The following is a 14,366-nucleotide window of genomic DNA, read 5'->3' as shown; positions in this document are numbered from 1 at the left end:
TGGTCAGTTTGGACTAACTGAATCTCCTCCTGCGGCCTAGATCCTCAAAACTGACTAACTTTCGCTTGGAGGAGTTTTTTATTGACCTTGGAAATTAGAATTTCTGACTGAAAACTGTGGGAATGTGTACCATTCATACCATATTGGAAAGTTAGATTTTTTACTTGACTTTTTTAATGTAATATTGTGATTTGTCTTGATATTGTGAGGTTACTTTTTGTTTTTGAAACATGATCGGGTGATTTCTAGTGCAATGCACACAAACCTGGTAGCCTACTAGGATGCAGCAGACCAGCAGAGGCCAACGCAGGAAGCATCATGGAGGGGGCTAGTCCAAAAATAATAAAACTTGGATTTTGTTGTCGATAACGACAGTAAAATGAGAACAGCAATATTCAAGATCTGTGGCTCAACGTCCAACTTCATCCATCACTGCAAAACCAATAAAGAAAGGTACGTGAATATGTCTTTTTAGCTAACAGCTACACTTATTATCTTATTGGAGGGTAATGTTTCACCAGATCCTAAGAATTTCATATGATTGATCTGTCTTACTTAAAGTAGCAGGGACTCGACTTGACTTGCTCGGTTCTCACCACAGTAACTTGGGACTTGCATGTGTGACTAACTCCCACCTCTAACACTGAGTCATTGTTTTTCCATTCAGCATTCAAAACAAAACTATGTTGATAAAAAGCTGCACTTGTTACCCAGAGATCAACTGTAAATTATATGTCAAAGATACAAACACTAAAAAATGCTCTACGACAAGTAAAATGCATATTTAAATGTATCCAGGCCTGTCCGCACAACATAATTCAGCATTTCATGAATAAAACATGTTTTTTCTTCCCATTTACTTTGATTCTTTTATTCTTTCTTATCTCTCAGTCCTACCACAGTCCTACCAAACACTACTGTTTGAACTCACAGGGATTTTTTCATTCTGTATGCTGCGTCCTTCGCCTGCACAGTGGCCTCGAAAAACTCAAAGAGAAAAGAAGCAGCCTTCATGCAGAGCACCTACTCACACAGCTGAAGTATTCTCCTTCCTTCTCCCTTTGCCTTGTTCCTCTCTCTGGCTGATATTACATTGCACAGTGTTCTCCTCTAATGAAAAACATAAATCCTTGTATACCTCTGATTTATAAACAAACAGAAAAAAAAAGGCTCAGATCACAGAAGCTCGCAGGTTGCACGGAAAAAACAAAATTATGAAATACCTCACAACAGCAGCCTGCAGTTTAAACTAATTTCAAGATGTTTTATAGTACGACACGAACTCAGAACGATTTCAAAGCCTGAGTTTATTTTAAAGCAGAAAAACCTCTTTTTTTTCCTCCAAGGTTTTCTGTTGATGTTTGCACTACTCCAAGCGTTCTGAATGTCAGATGGGCAGATTCTCACTTGGCAACGCTAAGAAATGGCAACTCAGCTCTCCCACTGCAAAACCCCGTGGGACTGGAGAGAGAAAGAAAACAGAAAATGTCTCCTCATTTCTAAGATTTCAGGGGACAGAAAAAATATATTTAATGAGGTCCTGTGCTGTTTCTCTGAGCAGGAAAAAAAACTTCACATTCTGCTGCCAGATGCCTTTTGGGAAAGGCGAGGAAGAGAAAAAATACAGAGAGGAGAATACATACAAAACCTTTGAACTACATTTTAAACACACTGAGACCCTGAAGGCGTTTTTCTTAAGACAGCTGTTGGCAGGCTATCATAAAGTTCACCGTCGTTATTTAGACAGATTAAATCACTGCTCCTAAACAAGCTTGATATTACAGCCACAGGATGCACCTTGCACTTCTGTGGGGCCTCTATCTTCAAGGTTCAATTGTATCCGTCTCCACTTGCACCTGATAATGTCGAGGTTGTAATTTAAGTGTGATTTTGTGGCTCTTAGGGGACTGGAATGAAACTGCCGTCATTACCGGCGCCCTCGCAGTGTGTGTGGAGAGGCTTGGAGCCGACACAGGGTGCATTTCAAATGCCTCTGTGCGATCCCTCAGCCCTTCTGACAAGACCGGATCCCCACAGTGGCTTTGGGCAGACACTTCTCTACAAAGACAGGTGCTGCTTTGAGTTAAGAATAAGATGTAAGTAAAACATACACAATACAACATATGGAAGACACTTTCACAGGCACGCAAGGCTTTCGCTGTAAAAAGCAGCGAGGGCATGAAGGCTGGGCATGTTGCAGCAGAATGGATGTCAAGAACTCAGAGCAGCTACAGTGATGATGAGGTTAGGTGACAGGGGTGCAAGCGGTGCAGCGTGATAGAGATGTGATCACTGGCCAGGGCAATATCGCCCTGGAGACAGAGGAGCTAAACAGGTTCCTGAGCTGTGACAGCGTCAAAGACCAACACGTTCATATATACTAAAGCCTTTATGCGTTTAATACATGCTTCTGTAAACATTTATTCACATCCAAGTTAATCCCTGCATGCCTAAACATTGATCAGGTTGCTTGCTTGTGTTAGCTCATAGGTGTAGATTTCAGAGGGGGTGCGCATGCATATTTGTCTCCTCCAAAGACATGAAAGTAGCATTTACACCATAAATTGATGCAGAAAAAATCACCAGGATGCAGGAACTTAAGTGTTTGATGCTCTAATGTTCTGGCATTCCATATGTGTCCCCCCCAGTGTCGAAACAAAACCTACGCCCTTGTGTAATCTGAATGAACGAGTGAACAGGCGATGCTTCCAATGCAGGGAAACTGTGCTTAAAAATAAAACTGAGGGAAGAAGAATAGAGATTGTCTCCGAACACAAAGCGCCTAAAAACAGCAGGTCTCCTCCTGAAAGAATGTGCGCCCTTTCATAAGCACTCAGCACAATCTCACCATGAAGACAACACTGAACAACAACCTAGAATCTGTAAAAAGGAGATGACTAAAAATATAACACCATCCCGCAGATTAAAGCCACTCCTCCTCCTCCTCCTCCTCCTCCTCCTCCTTCCTTATGGTCCAATTCAGACAGACCAGATGAGAGTTACACCAGATGTGTCATATAGGAAGCTGCTTTGCTACAAATTGGATGATTAACAGAGCCGTGCAGCCAGCATTGAGGCATTTGGCTGTGGCGCGCGGCTCAGTGGAGAGTGATTGGCTTTGAGGGCCGAGGGAGCAGATGGGACGGGGACACGGAGCTGGACCAAGAGTGTGCCTCCTTGGTTTTGCATCAAAATATCACTTCTATACTCGCCTGTGCTCAGGAGTGCTTCAACAACACACACACAAATACAGGTAGCTCTGTTTATAACAGTGTTGCAGCGTCTTGTTCTTCATGGCAAGTTATCTCCGCCTTTCGCTCCACCCCTTTAACATTAATTATGCAGCTCAATGCAGCACTCCGAATCCCCACTGCAGCTCACCCACACCACAATACTCTGCCGCTTTCTCCCACTCTCTCTGTCTCTGTCACACAAACCAGAGTGTTTCTCTCTTTTTCCCGTCATGACTACATTCTCAACTATCCGTAGTCAAAGGCAGCATCCTCCTCCACGCGTCACCTTGTGAATAGAGAGCTGTTGCAAGGACTAAAGACATGACTGTACCTATTCTTCCTGTCTATTATCAATAGGTTTTGAAGGTTAGATGGCCTCTAACTTTTTTACTTTAGGAAAAAAAATCACCGCAAACACATGTAGAAATCTGTTTCATAACCTTCAATCAAATGCACAAAATATGCCCCATGTTTTCCGACAACATTACAAACACATTCATTCAGAACATCAGATACATTTGATGTGAATGAATACAATAATTACAAGTTGGATTACTATCTTTGGCTGCAGCGTGACTCACTACCCTGCAACATTTTTTTTTTTTTTTTTTGCCTTATCATTTCCAAAGCCTGCTGCTGATTTTTGTGCAAATCAGAAGCAAACACAGTCTGATGTGCCGAGGTAAACACACTTAACAGCTCAAACACCTGCCTGGCAAGGTGTAATTGACTCAACTACTCCTGAACACAGTGAGAGACACAAACACAATCAGACCTTGTCACAGGAAGCAGAGAGAGAGAAAGAGAGAGAAAGAGTCCACACTACGCAATGGGAATCGGCTACATCAGCAGAGTAGAGGGGAAGGACATACAAAGAGGGAAACTCTCACGCTTCAGCCGTCCACCCCCTGGGCAGGCAGTGGGACGGAAACGTAGCAACTGTTTATGGAAGCAGAAACAGGCTTCTCCTTCGTTTCCTAGAGCTTTCACGTGATTAAGATTCGTTTCACATCTGCATGCATGCGTTTGTGCTTTGCGTGTTTGTGTGTGTGTGAGAATATAGCTTGCCGGGCCAAGAGCTGTATAATTAATCCAACTTAAGTGTGAGGCTACCCTGTGTGAGTCATTGATGCATACTGTGCACTGCCTGACTTCAAACTGAATTAATGGTGTTTTTCCTTAAAGGTCCAGTGTGTAGGATTCAGAGGCAACTATTGGTAGAGATGGTATATAATATTCATAACTACATTTTCATTAGTTGGTAATCACCTGAAAATAAGAACTGTTTTGTTTTCACTACCATAAAAATTGAGCCGTTTATATCTACATACGGAGCAGGTCCTCTTCCACAGAGTCTGCCATGTTGTTTTGACAGTAGCCCAGAAAGGACAAACCTAACACTGGCTCTAGATAGGGCCATTTGCATTTTCGTGTCAGCCACATTAGTTTTCCTACACACTTGGCACGTGGGAGAAGTTTCAGTTCTGCAACCTCACTGCTAGATGCCACTAAATCCTACAAGCTAATATCTATATCAGCCATAGAGATGCCTTCTCTTGAATATAATTGGACTAGACGGCACTCAGCTTGTGGTGCTCAAAGCGTTAAAAAAAACCATTTGACAAGTAAACAGCAATGTCTCTTTCCAGAAATCATGATCCAGTTACTCAAGATAATCCACAGACCTTGTTGTGAGCAGCTTCATGTAGGAACTATTTTCTGTCTTCTGAACTACACTCGCCAAATGTACGCCTCCTTCTGGGTGTGCATCTACTGCTAGCTCACCTAGCACCACTGAGTTAGCTAACGTTACAGCTCAGCTGAGGAGGACGCCATTACTGTTTACATCTCACGCTGTCATGAGCACAGGCCTCACTTCCATTATTAGATGCACATTCCTTCTGCACGGTGATACGGGTGGTGGTTATAGTTTGGTAGAAAGAAAATAGTTCCTACATGAAACTGCTCACAACAAGGTCTGTGGATTATCTTGAGTAACTGGATCATGATTTCTAGAAAGAGACATTGCTGTTGAGTTTTTCAAATGTATATTTTTGACACTTTGAGCACCACAAGCTGAGTGCCATCTAGTTTCATATTGGAGAAAAGGCAGACATCTCCAACACTCAGCTACTCACACCAAAACAATAAAGATTGATAAATAGCTCTAGAAGTAAGAGGAAATATCCGTATGTTTGATTTTGGGTGGTGAACTGTCTCTTTTAGTTGAAATGAGATCCCACATCAGCTGAGGGTCTTGGCAGTCATTCACGGGATCATTACTTGTTATTCGTCACACGAGGCATCATCAACAAAATGTCAAACGGCAGGCACACGAGCTATTTAAGGGTACATGTTGTTTGTCCTTCTATTGTTGCCATTTCAATAAGTTCAATAAAGTGTTTGTGTGTGTTTGCAAAGATGCTACCTCTGGAACAAAAGCAAACAGTGAGGCAGATGTTCTTAATGAGGAAAACATGGCCAGGGAAGGCGGGATCATTCAGCTGGTATCGGGTGAAGTGAATGTGTTATACGCTTACATAATCCGGGGGGGGGAAGCGTGAATTGACTACTCCCTCTCTACATGACAATGCGCTGGCAGGCGCAGGTCGGCTGTTTGCTCATGAACACCGTGTCTCCAGCGCCCCTTGAAAAAATCTGTGCGTCTTCAGATGTCCAGAATGCACAACGGCGGGTCAAAAGCTCTTTGTGAGGTTGCTGTTCATCAGCAGGCAGCCTTCTGCACCGTGCAGCTCTGCTGCTGCAGGGGTCTTTTCAGTGCATGGAACCGGATGGTGAGCAGAGAACACAGCGGGGGCTGGGCACTGCAATGTACTGCAGTGCTCGTAGCTCTGCTATGCACACCCACTCTCTTCCATTCTTGCTCTGCCTCTGACAATCTCTCAATCTCTCGCTCTATCTCTCGCCCTCTCTTGCCCATACTTGGTTCGTTTATCTTATATTCCTCTCTTCACTTTCTCCTCAGTCCTTTTCATACTTGTTTTCCCCACACTTTGAAAGCTGTCTGTATTCTATCTGTGCAACACAACCTCTTATACTCATTCATTACCCTGCCCTCTGTCACTCACATACACACTTACAAACACACTTACACAAATCCATGCATAACCACATCCTGTAACCTTTCCCTGGAGTATGATAAAGTGCCCTTTTCCTGGTTATGGAGAAGACACACACACAATATCCCTCTGACACTTTATTTATCACAGTGTCATTGTAGTGTCACCAAAGGGGTCTGCTCACCTTACACATCTGCAACATTTCATCTGCACAACCTTAACGACACAGGTGTGACACTATTTCTGCTTGTTGGAGGACTTTTTACAGTACCGCTTGTCATCAATAATATGGAGAGTTTGGAAATTGTTGCTAACTGTAGCATGCCACAGTGACAGCCGTTGTTGCTCCGCTATGTTGCCTACATCATCATTTACAGGGGCACACTAAACGCCCATGTCGCACAGACTGGGACAGAGGGTGTCATACATGCAGGATGAGCAATGACAAGCCGAACAGCTGCTCCGTTCCTCCAAAAAACCCCACCAATCTTCGAAAGAGTTACAGTACGACAATTATAAACATACCTAAGAACAAACAAAAGACAAAGGGATTATCCCAACAGCTATCCGTATCCAGCGTGAAGTAAATTCTCGCACATGGCCAGGATTGTTTATGTTGTGATGCTGAATCCCCCGATTCTTTATGCTGCTACAACACTAATTTAGATTTAGCTAAATCACAGGATCCAGGTCCGTGTGTTTAAAGCAGCCTCTCTATCTAATTAGAAGTGGTTAAATCTCCTCCATCTCTGACACTTGCTTCTATCTTAAAGAGCGTTACTGGCTAATTCTTGGGAACAGTGAGGGGTCTCATTTCCGTTTGCCATTAAAGAGCTGAGGTTTCTAATCATTGCCATTGGAATGAGTTTCTCAGTATGCTGGCTGCATCCTGCAGAGACACTTTCCCAGTGGCTCTCAACCATGATATGAAACAAAGCTCTGTGTGACAGCAGGTGTCAGGACTGTAAGGGCTGCCGCCGTTAAATGCTTTATATTTTCTACATAACACTGCTGTCTTTTAACAGCTCCTTAATTGTTTTTCTGTGAAACACAATTAGTTGCTGGCCACTATCACTATCATGTATAATCTCTCCTCTTTTAATAACATCTTCTTTTTGATTTTGTGTCATTACCTGAATAGACCCACGCAATACACTGATGTCAAACCTGAATGATTCTGCTGCTGCAGCTCATCCCACAGTTTGATGTGTCACTCTGAGCGTTGCAGTGAAAAGGAAGGTAGCACAAAACCCACAGCACTGACACTCCCACCTGGAGCTTACAGTGATAATATAGGTAGACAAGGACAGGAAGGATGAGGAAACAGCCAGGGACGGATATTTCAGCACCTCTGCAAAAACATAGATCTCTTTAAGATGGTCTAGAAAAGGAGAGGTGCATGAATAATGAAAGTGTTTTCACCTGGAGAAGCAAAAGAACAGATGTGCACAGCAGACTGCTACATCAAATAGAGACTTGGGAATGTGTTAAGCCAGGTCATCTAAACACAGATAGTTAGACGAATTAGCTTTAAACTATAACCCAACCCTCATCACTAAACCCTGGTTTGCTTCAAACAATTCAAGGGAAGCACTTATCAAAGGTCTTCGCTCTGAGCTCTGTCCATGGTGCTGAAATGAGTTACATTTCCTCCCTGGCTCTCTCTTTATCCCCTCATATAAGTCAGTGCTGAATAATTTAAACATCATTTAAAACCAGAAACTGGGATCAGCGAGTGCGGTCAGGTTCACGACTGCCTTGCGCTTCTATCGACTGTGTGAGGCTGAAAGGTATTACTTCTAAGTGATATGAAAACATCGGTACATACTGTACTCTTCATCCTGTCTAACGACGCTCTCCAGCGTGCCCACACAAGACACACTAAGTCCATCTATTATTTCCTCCCATTCTGCAGCAGGCCAGTGCTCACAGACATTTCTCCTACAGAGAAAACACACACTGCCCACTGCTGGACAGTATCATATCTTCATTCACAAATGATGAAGGTCAGACTTCCAAAAAAAGACGGTGGGATGTAATAAATTAACTGTGAATGTGTTTAAAGAAAAAGCTGATGATGAATGCATGATAAAAAAAACAACAAATATAGTGTGAATCATCTTTCTTTCGCTGTAAACAAACAAAGCTTCACATCTTTTGTTTGAGCTCATTTCACATTAATGACAAACCCTATCTTCAGTGTATAAACACTCCCAAGATATAGTAATTTTTCCGCTTCTTTGGTACACTGTAGTCAGTGTACCCAGCTCACCCAATCAGAGAGCTCACTTTTGCTGCAGGCTCAGACTGAAGGAAGTCCCAGAACACCGGATAAACAAAACAAAAACTCATCACCGGGCTCAAACGCTATCAGAGCCAATTCAATCTGTTATCTAAGCAACCCAAAATGATACTCAGAATACACAATGAGAGCGTGCACGACACAGCGGGCTGCAGCAGCCTCCCTGGCACACTCAGCTTATCAGTGTGTGTGCACTGAATTTACAGTATAAGGGGGGCAAAACTTTACTCTCATCCCATCCAGGGATAACAAAGAAGTGAATGTGGTGGGAGTCATTTTTAGAAGGGATGTAGCTGGTTTGAGTCATTCTGCCTCACACTGGCTGGATGCTGAGGCAGCTCCACTCAGGGATGTAATGGGATACTGCAGCACTAGAGAACCGTGTGCACAGAAACTTGCCTAGAAGCATCAGGGAGTCCCGCACTAACCTTCCCCCTCTCTCTGCATCCCCCTCTGCCTCCCCCTCTGCTTCTCTGTCAAGTGCTTCTGATGTACAAAAAATCATTAAAGTATAATGTATATATCTAACTGCAATCACACATGAAATAGGGCAGATATGCCAGAGCACACACTGATAAAGAACACAAAAAAGCAACTTCAGAAGTGTAAGAACCCAGCATGCCTGCAGAGGAAGGAGGACGCAGCTGCTTACCTTTTGTGCAGGATGCTCTCCTCTGGACACTGAGCTCTTCCCCCTTCTCCACAGGCTCCGAGACACTTTGAGATAGAGAGAGAAATAATCAATCTTCTCTTACTTTCTCTTATTTCCAGTTTCAGCATGAAACAAGTCTAACACAGCCCTCTGGACACACCTTTACACAGTCCTCCTGTAAACTCTGCCACATATACACACACAGACACCCATTCAAATGCAGCCCAAGACTGGAGTACACAAATTGATAAAGATCTGCTCAGGGGAGGGATAAAAAACTACACACACTCACACACACTGCAGTTTTTTTCCCCTTCCTCTTGCCCACTCGCTCTGCTGCTTTTTTTTTTTTTTTTCCCTCGTGCTGCCTTTGCCTGCACTGCCTCCTGATTGGCTAAGCTGCTCTTCAATAACATAAGCTCTCTTCTTTAATTGGAAGGGGGCCAGTTGTGTGGTGCACCAGAAACCCTCCCGCCCAGCTCATCTCTCTTCCTTTTTATCCGCCCCCCCCCCCCCCCCCTTCTGCTAAGTGCCTGTGGAGAAGAATGCTGAGCTCTGCAATTTCATACGCATCGACCAAAGGAGGAGGAAAAAAAGGGAATGGAGGACAGAGGAGAGGAGAGGAGAGGAGGGGGTGGGGAGGACAAGGGAGTGAGAGTGGGAATGGGGGAGAGCGTCGGCGGCGAATCAGTGGACCGCAGTGGGACAGGCAGAGGCTGTATGGGGTTGCGAAGGGGACAAAAGACATAGAGGGGCTATGAGGGCAGATTTGGATGCACACGGTCCGTCAGCCGCAGCATGCTGAGGTGAGACAGCAGGTCAGATGGAGGGAGATTTCCCTGCACTCACTGCAGCGCGGCTAGGTGGCTCTGCTGCAGTGTGGAGTCTAATTGCCAGGCAAGAAGGGGGATGGGAAGGGAGGAGGAGGATGAGGAGGAGGAGGAGGAGGAGAGGGGGTGGTGGTGGTTGCAGTTATGCCGAAGTACAGTCTTCCAGCCGACCATGGTTATATGGGGGGAAATGGGCAGGCAGCCGCAGTGTACAGCGGTTAATGCCTCTTTCCTCATGAATTATTGAAGGTGCCCCAAAGGAGAGTGGGAGGGTCACAGACTGCAAACTCCTGAGCCTGCTCAGACACTCACTGCCACTGAGGTTTATCATAATTACTCACACCTTAAGTCATCACATTATTAAACAGAGCCCCCTTCAGTCAGATTATTTAATCCCACTGATGTAATAGCCTGCTTTTAAATGGAGATCGTGTGCTCTCTGCTTCCCACTCTCCAATCGTGGAGAAAACAGATGTGTGGGATTGAATCTGTGGTGTCAGGTTCCCTGCCACTCTTTCTTTGACTACCACCAACATGTCCCAGCTGCATTACAGGACAATACCCACACAGATCAATAATGGATCACGCAATACCTCGACCATCTGCAGAGGCTACAATAGGCACTCTACAAGTTATATGATCACCACAGAGATGCATTGTTTGCTCAATCAACAACGTAATTGCCTGGTGGATGAATGCACAGGCAAAGAGATGCCTGAGTTAAATACCACATGACCAGAAAGGGCAGGTGGACAAATCCCAGATTCATCTGGTTTCATCTTGTCACACAGCTGAAAACTGGTGACAGCAGACTGTAGATATAAATAATAGATGATGAGTAGAGATGTGTCTCCTACTTGCAGAAGTTCACAAGAGTTCAGTTGAGTTTAATGTGCAAAAAAGAACATTTATTTCCAAGTTATCTTTACATTTGTTTCCCCAGTGAAAAAGATCACCACTGTGGAAATATTACAGAAAGGTGCATCAACTTATAATCACAATAAACAGACATTTACATTGGTCTTTTGCGCTTGTTTTCCCGCATCACTGTGGTCTCTGCTCTCTCAGGGAGGCTGTAGACTGTGATGGAGATGTCCGTGTGTTTGAAGACCTGTTTCAGAATGTCCGACACTCTGGGCCACTGCAGTCCATCCAGGCCACAACCAATACTGTCGGAAAGTGAGAGAGAGAAACAGACTGTTTAAGTGTAACAGATAATACAAATCTTGCCATGAAGACAAAGGAGTAGAAGCGCTGCTGGGTCTTAGTTGCAGTCACATACAGGTGCTCTTTGGATACTTCAGGTGTACTGTGTTTATTCTAAAAAAGACCAACGCTACAGCTGCTGAAGCAGACAATGACCCTGATAAAGACCTGTGAGTCACAACACCTTGGTCATTTTAATCTATCTTGCCATGTAAAAATAAGCACAAACCCTACAGTGTGCCTTGGATTGTTTTTGAAGGAGACTTGAATTTTTTAAGATGGACTAAACACAAATCTTGCCACGTTTTAAACTGAATAAATGAGTATTTCTCTCTTGAACCTGGTTCGATTACGACTCACTAAATAATCGTGGTACAAACCGAGGCATTGATATCCTCGTTACTCCGTTCTTTTCACAGTGTGACTTCATGTCCTCCAGGCTTTGTGTCAGGCTGCCATAGGTCGGTTTTTCCCTCGCTTTTTTCTTGGTGATCTGCAATATAGCAACAGGAAAGCGACAATAATAACACTTAGTACAATGATAACGTTAGAATGAAAATTTGCATAGGGAACAGTTATAATTAACTGCTACATATTTACCAGATAGTAGACAAAACGTTTGTCTCTTCTCAGTACAGCACACTGTCCTGTCAGCTTTTCTGTTTGGAGAGAAGAAAGATAATATCCACGTCAGAATAAGACACAACACAATCTCCAGGCGTGATGTTTTTTTAAACCCTTAAACTGGTAAAGCACTGATGAACAAGTCATTATAAATTCATGCAGTGCAGCAAAAAAATATTCCAACCCACCGATTTAAATGCTTGAAATGTAGTGGTGATGCTTAAGTTCCAAGGAGACCAAATATGTTAAGAATATTTTAATGTGATGGTATGGTGACGCCATAGAAGCCTCCAACTCTTGTATCAACCGATACAGAATATATGGGTCATTCTTCAACTAGGCTCCATTTTGGTCTGGAAACTTTTACAATAAATATAACACTGACATTATCATTTCCAACTTCTTCTGTCTTTTCCATCACAATAAATGATGAAAATGACTGCTGTAAAGAATACATTTTATCAAATCTCATATGTTAGCATGCAGATAGCTGTTTTAGAGTTAGCATTAAATATTACTAAAAAAAAAAACACAATATAAAATGTTGTTTTCTTATTACTTGTGCATTTAAAGGAAATATGAGCTGTTTGGAAATGACAGCCAGTAAATGTATTTTGGATTTAACCAAAAATTTACCTTGATTTCTTCTTACTCAGTTCCCTTCATTGAGCTAACATCGAAGTGCTCTCCTGTCACATGACTACTGCTGTGGTCACCATGTATATAAACTCTGAGAAAAACTTCACTTAATTTACATTTTGTACAGTGTGGTGGAAATGACAGAAATCCTAAGGGAATTTTATGTTTTTTTCTTTCTTTTTATTTAATGAAAAAGTCATAAAATACTAATATATGTTACCACACATGATATATTTCATTAAAGTGGTATTTGTGGGTCATTTGTATTTGAAGGTATTAAATTTTAAAATAACGTAGGGTTAAATGTCCAAACTCTGGCTCAGGGACAAAGGATATATTTCAAAAACCACACATAAATATGGCCACTTTTTCTATAATGAAAATAATTACTGATCTATTTTTTAATTTCTGTATGTTCCTCTTGGTGTCAAGTAAGTGTGACAAAAGTTAAAAATAATAAATGCTGGAAAATAAGGAAAAAAATACGAGCTGCACTGGGTTAAGGCTATGTGTAGCCGTAAAATAATAATAATAATAATTATAATAATGATAAATGTTAAAAAAAAAAATCACCCATCTTTGTGATGTTGAATGAATGGAGGATTTTTATTAGACCTCTGCTGTAAACAAAACCATGTTTCTCCATACTCTCAGTGCTCCCAAAATAAGTCATATTAACCCCTGATGATTTTTTTTCACATAATAAAATGGACTGACTCACTCTGTTCCTTTAACTCCTCTACCCCCTGGAACTTCTTCTTGAACATCACAGCTATGCCTGCCCCCATGCGGCAGTCCTCACTGATGCAGTGGGCCAGAGCCTCGTCCTCGGGGCAGGAGAACAGGTCCCCAGTGACATAACTCAGACTCCAGCTGTCTTCTGCGGGCTGGCCAGGAGGGGGCAGCATTGCACCGTGAGAGGAGGCATAATGACAGAACAAGACATGGACACTGGTGTGACTGAGGCGGTAAACTGTGACATAAACACCCCTTTTAGCGCGAACACATACAGAAAAAATACTCTTATAAGCTTTACCTTAAATTTGACAGTGTCGACTGATTTCTCAACCTCAGACGACATCGACACCAGTTAGCAGCGCACTTGAGCGGTGACTTGACTCGGTGTGTGACGTTACAGTCTTGAACACACGTTAACACAACAGCTAGCAAACTTGCTCGTTAGCTTATCATGCGACGGTTATTTTTCTCTCTCATAACTTACAAACAGTTGACTGCAGGCGGCCGTTATAATGCAAAACAGCCTCAGAGTAATTTCAGGATGCTCTGTTTGCTCAGCAGACCGGACACTTTGCTTGAGTGCAGCAGGACAGGAAGCAGCCACGGTAGTTGCATATCCTCTCGCGAGAGAACACGAGACTTTGTGTTAAATTCTCGCCAAAGTACCAGAGTTTTATAATAACAAAATACATACTTTGACAACCCGTTTGTACAGCTTTTTTCTAAGGATATTATCAAAAACTTAAACCTTCCACCAACATTTATTTTTGGTTGAAAACCGAGAAAATAATCTTGATATTTGTCATTATTTTCATGTCATTTTCAGATTCATAATAACAATACTACTACTACTACTACTACTACTACTAATTATAATAATAGACATGGTCAAGACGACATGCTGAAGTTCAAACTGAGCATCAAAATGGGGAAGAAGGTGATTTAAGTGACTTCGAACGTGGCATGGTTGTTGGTGCTGGTCTGAGTATTTCAGAAACTGCTGATCTACTGTACTTTTCACACATCACCATCTCTAGGGTTTACAGAGGATGGTCCCAAAAA

General features: G+C 42.7%; 2 protein-coding genes across 6 annotated transcripts in view; both read right to left on the bottom strand.

The window, feature by feature from the left end:
• LOC117257681 (synaptotagmin-2-like) overlaps nucleotides 1-9,603 on the bottom strand; it is an 89,817-nt gene extending 80,214 nt beyond the window's left edge. For 4 of the 5 annotated variants that reach the window (XM_033627946.2, XM_033627951.2, XM_033627950.2 and 1 more), the window contains exons 1-2: nucleotides 9,428-9,562; nucleotides 9,268-9,332 (exon numbers count right to left, since the gene is read on the bottom strand). The gene's annotated coding sequence lies outside the window, so the exon portion shown is untranslated. Of the gene's footprint in view, nucleotides 1-9,267; nucleotides 9,333-9,427 lie in introns of all 5 variants that reach the window. The other variant, XM_033627948.2, reaches the window with a different exon arrangement.
• A 1,380-nt stretch (nucleotides 9,604-10,983) lies between these two features.
• oard1 (O-acyl-ADP-ribose deacylase 1) lies at nucleotides 10,984-13,927 on the bottom strand. Its single transcript, XM_033628315.2, has 5 exons — nucleotides 13,603-13,927; nucleotides 13,288-13,453; nucleotides 11,904-11,962; nucleotides 11,684-11,796; nucleotides 10,984-11,266 (listed from the first exon to the last, which is right to left on the bottom strand). Exons 1-5 carry the CDS (start codon nucleotides 13,645-13,647, stop codon nucleotides 11,110-11,112), a joined length of 540 nt encoding a protein of 179 aa, XP_033484206.1. The 5' UTR covers nucleotides 13,648-13,927; the 3' UTR covers nucleotides 10,984-11,109.
• Nucleotides 13,928-14,366: the final 439 nt, after the last annotated feature.

The sequence above is a fragment of the Epinephelus lanceolatus genome, chromosome 8, assembly GCF_041903045.1.
Source record: "Epinephelus lanceolatus isolate andai-2023 chromosome 8, ASM4190304v1, whole genome shotgun sequence".
Taxonomy (NCBI): domain Eukaryota; kingdom Metazoa; phylum Chordata; class Actinopteri; order Perciformes; family Serranidae; genus Epinephelus; species Epinephelus lanceolatus.
Note: the sequence above shows the minus strand (reverse complement) of the source record. Positions and strands in the feature narration are given on the sequence as shown.

Excerpts from the sequence above, each read along its gene's own strand:
- oard1 (XM_033628315.2), bottom strand. The coding sequence starts at position 13,647 with ATGTCGTCTGAGGTTGAGAAATCAGTCGACACTGTCAAATTTAAG. Across the intron at positions 11,963-13,287 it reads AGAGGAGTTAAAGGAACAGA|AAAAGCTGACAGGACAGTGT; the intron begins GTGAGTCAGTCC and ends CTCTCCAAACAG. Across the intron at positions 11,267-11,683 it reads ACGAGGATATCAATGCCTCG|TATTGGTTGTGGCCTGGATG; the intron begins GTTTGTACCACG and ends ACTTTCCGACAG.